This window comes from Hyposmocoma kahamanoa, unplaced genomic scaffold (genome assembly GCF_003589595.1).
Source record: "Hyposmocoma kahamanoa isolate Upper Pololo Valley unplaced genomic scaffold, ASM358959v1 93873, whole genome shotgun sequence".
Taxonomy (NCBI): Eukaryota; Metazoa; Arthropoda; class Insecta; order Lepidoptera; family Cosmopterigidae; genus Hyposmocoma; species Hyposmocoma kahamanoa.
This window is the reverse complement of record NW_020654867.1, coordinates 16,816-19,650: the sequence shown is the minus strand read 5'-3', so window position 1 is coordinate 19,650 and position 2,835 is coordinate 16,816. Positions and strand designations below refer to the sequence as shown.

Below are 2,835 nucleotides of genomic sequence, written 5' to 3'. Positions count from 1 at the left end.
CCTATTGCAATAAAACGGCAATTTCATACTTTAACCCCTAATATATATATGATTTATTTTATAAGTACAACATTATTTAATCATTATTTATTTTTCAAATTAGTCAAGTGAAACAAAATAAAATAGACCGTTTTAAAATATATTGAATGTAAATGTGTGTAAAACTACCTAATTTCTTTACGGTTGACAATAGGTACGAAAAATAAATAGTCATTTTATAAGTGATGACGATTGCGTATACAAATAAAAAAGTCGCACACGTTTTTACTAATAAATTAATTTTTTATATTGCTCTGACAAATTACTTATTTGTTCAAAGTTATTAATTTTTCACATTTAATCATTAATAATGTACTTTTTTAATAAATACATTTTATTACGCACGGAACCACTATTAACCATTTTTAATTGTCTTTATTTCTATTATAAAAAGGAGCTGATTTTTCGCCAATATCATTTTAAATCAACATGAAGTCATGGAGCCTTCTGGTTTTCGCGGGGCTTCTGAGTGTCGGGAAAGCGAACGTTGAGTTGTACTCTTTTTTTAAAGAAACGGATTCAAAGCATTCGGTTCAGAAAAGCGATGTGCATTCGCCATCTGTGGCTGCCTCACTTCTACAAGTGCCAGTCGGCTTCCAATTGCACCTAGTACCGTCATCATTGAAATCCTCACTGGGGTCTCCAAACACTATCTCGCTGCCTCAGCAGAGTTTCATACCTAGCTTGCGTGTTAGCGATGTTGAGGCAGCGCCGAACAAAACAGCAACGACGAGAACCGATGAGACAACCAAACAGCCGTCAAGCGATGTTACAACATCCGAAGCACCGGCGACAGCAGATCTTGCGGTTCGTTCAGTGGTCCGAGTGGGTCCAGATCTTTTAGTGGCCCAAGTCGTGCCGTCCAACGATACAGAAATTCAACATACAGGGCATGTCTTGCTACCAGCAACGCGATCGCAAATTCTATTGCAAGTTGCGAAATCACCACAGCCGCCTAACAATTTCCAAGATCCTCTCAATGTGCAGCAATCTCACAATTTACATCAATCTCACAATTTGCAGCAATCTTTCAGTTTGCAGCAACCTCACAATTTGCAGCAACCTCACAAATTGCAGCATCTTCAAACAACAAGTCAACTCCGTAAGTAATTTTTAAATAAACACTGTTTCGAACCGTATAGGAAACCAAACCAGAAGAACGAAATACAGAGTTCTTTGTTATTTATTCTCTATGATATGACTCTTATGACGAGAACGTCTCAAGAGTCCAAGGTATGAGTTTTTTCTAAAATTGGTATATATACACTGATAGCCGATACCTATAGGGCATTTTCCCTTGTAATTTCCACAAAGCGTAAAAGTGTTCCTCAGCGATGAGAATGAAACCTATATTCATAAATTTGCCCGAATTCCATACTAATTGCATCTGAATCCATCTCTGAAGAAGAGTCAATAGCCGCGGTTTTGCTACAGTATTTCGAATAATATTCTTTTTTTTGTGTTACATCATATTGCGTCTTTTACAAATCATACTATATGCTGTTGGATATATGAAGACAGTTTGGTCGATAATAATGAACTTTATTTATTGTTCACATTGGATTTTTTGTTTCAGGGTGCGATTTTCCGGAATACCGGGCGATGGTTTGTGTTGGTGACCTGGAGACCACATGTGATCGCCCGTATCGCGTAGACCCCAAATGTCCATTTAAACAGGAAAGGTGCCTGTGCTCAGAAGGCTACGTCCGTCCTTTTGATTACCATCAAGTCCATCACATGAGCGGAACCTGCAATCCTGAATCTTCTTGCCAAAAAAAGGGTAATTACTTACTATGATTGTTACGAAGTGTTTTCTCAACTTCAACTTCGTTTTTATTTATCTTGATTGATCCCTACATTGATATTTTCTGGGATAAAAGTTGAAGTTACCTTTTGAAATCATTTATTTTGTTTAACGCTAAGGGAACTAATTTTAACATGTGCTAATTATATCGCACTTCTCAATGCCCGAAAGAAGTGTAAAGTAGGATAATTTCAGCCTTTGATACTTCTAATTTTACTGTGTGTAATAAAGCAAATAAAAAGAATGGATGAAGTTTTCCTTTGAATCAAAACCTTCCTTCTATTAACCATCCTTTTGCCAATTAAAATCGTTGTGCCACTCATTCATACGAAGTGGCTTGCCTTCCTAATGCGCATGGTAAAGGATCGGAACTCACTGCCGGCGCCTGTGTGTCTCAAAATATGCAATATGAGGCTATTCAAAAATAGATATTTTTGGACAAATGCATACCAACATCAGCCACACACAGAGATTGAAAATAAGCGTGCGTTTATTTTACATTTAAAAAAACTTACCAAAGTTAAATGTACTATAATTAATGAAAATTTTGATTATAATAATTACTACTACGAAAAACTTGCAATAAAACTCAAGCGATATTTTCTATCCAATTATTATTTTTTTTATACATAATTTTTATTAGGTTTCACTGTTTAATTTTCACTTATAATAATGAATAATTAACATGTAGTAAAACTGGTAATGTTATTAAATTCTGCAATAAAAATGTCGTGAAGAGCGTGCTGAGCGTGCTATTTTAATGATCCGTATAATTTGTTACTAACAATCATTAAATGATAGTCCCAATGACCCCACAGAAAATTCCCACAAATGGGGACGCTGGGATTGATTATTCTAAAATCCACATTGTGATATAGGTACCTTCAGCGTATAGATTATTTTATATATTACTAGTCCTGTAGCCTATCCTTAGAGAAATGAGAATGCAGAAGGCTCGGTCCAGAAGATGTTATTGTAAGAGATGATAAAAG

General features: G+C 35.5%; 1 protein-coding gene across 1 annotated transcript; it reads left to right on the top strand.

The window, feature by feature from the left end:
- Window positions 1-439: 439 nt before the first annotated feature.
- Window positions 440-1,883, top strand: LOC113237731. The gene is made up of 2 exons (XM_026474313.1): window positions 440-1,141; window positions 1,616-1,883. Exons 1-2 carry the CDS (start codon window positions 469-471, stop codon window positions 1,834-1,836), a joined length of 894 nt encoding a protein of 297 aa, XP_026330098.1. The 5' UTR covers window positions 440-468; the 3' UTR covers window positions 1,837-1,883.
- Window positions 1,884-2,835: the final 952 nt, after the last annotated feature.

Coding starts and splice junctions, on each gene's coding strand:
- LOC113237731 (XM_026474313.1), top strand. CDS start 469: ATGAAGTCATGGAGCCTTCTGGTTTTCGCGGGGCTTCTGAGTGTCGGG. Junction 1,142..1,615: donor TCAAACAACAAGTCAACTCC/GTAAGTAATTTT, acceptor TTTTTGTTTCAG/GGTGCGATTTTCCGGAATAC.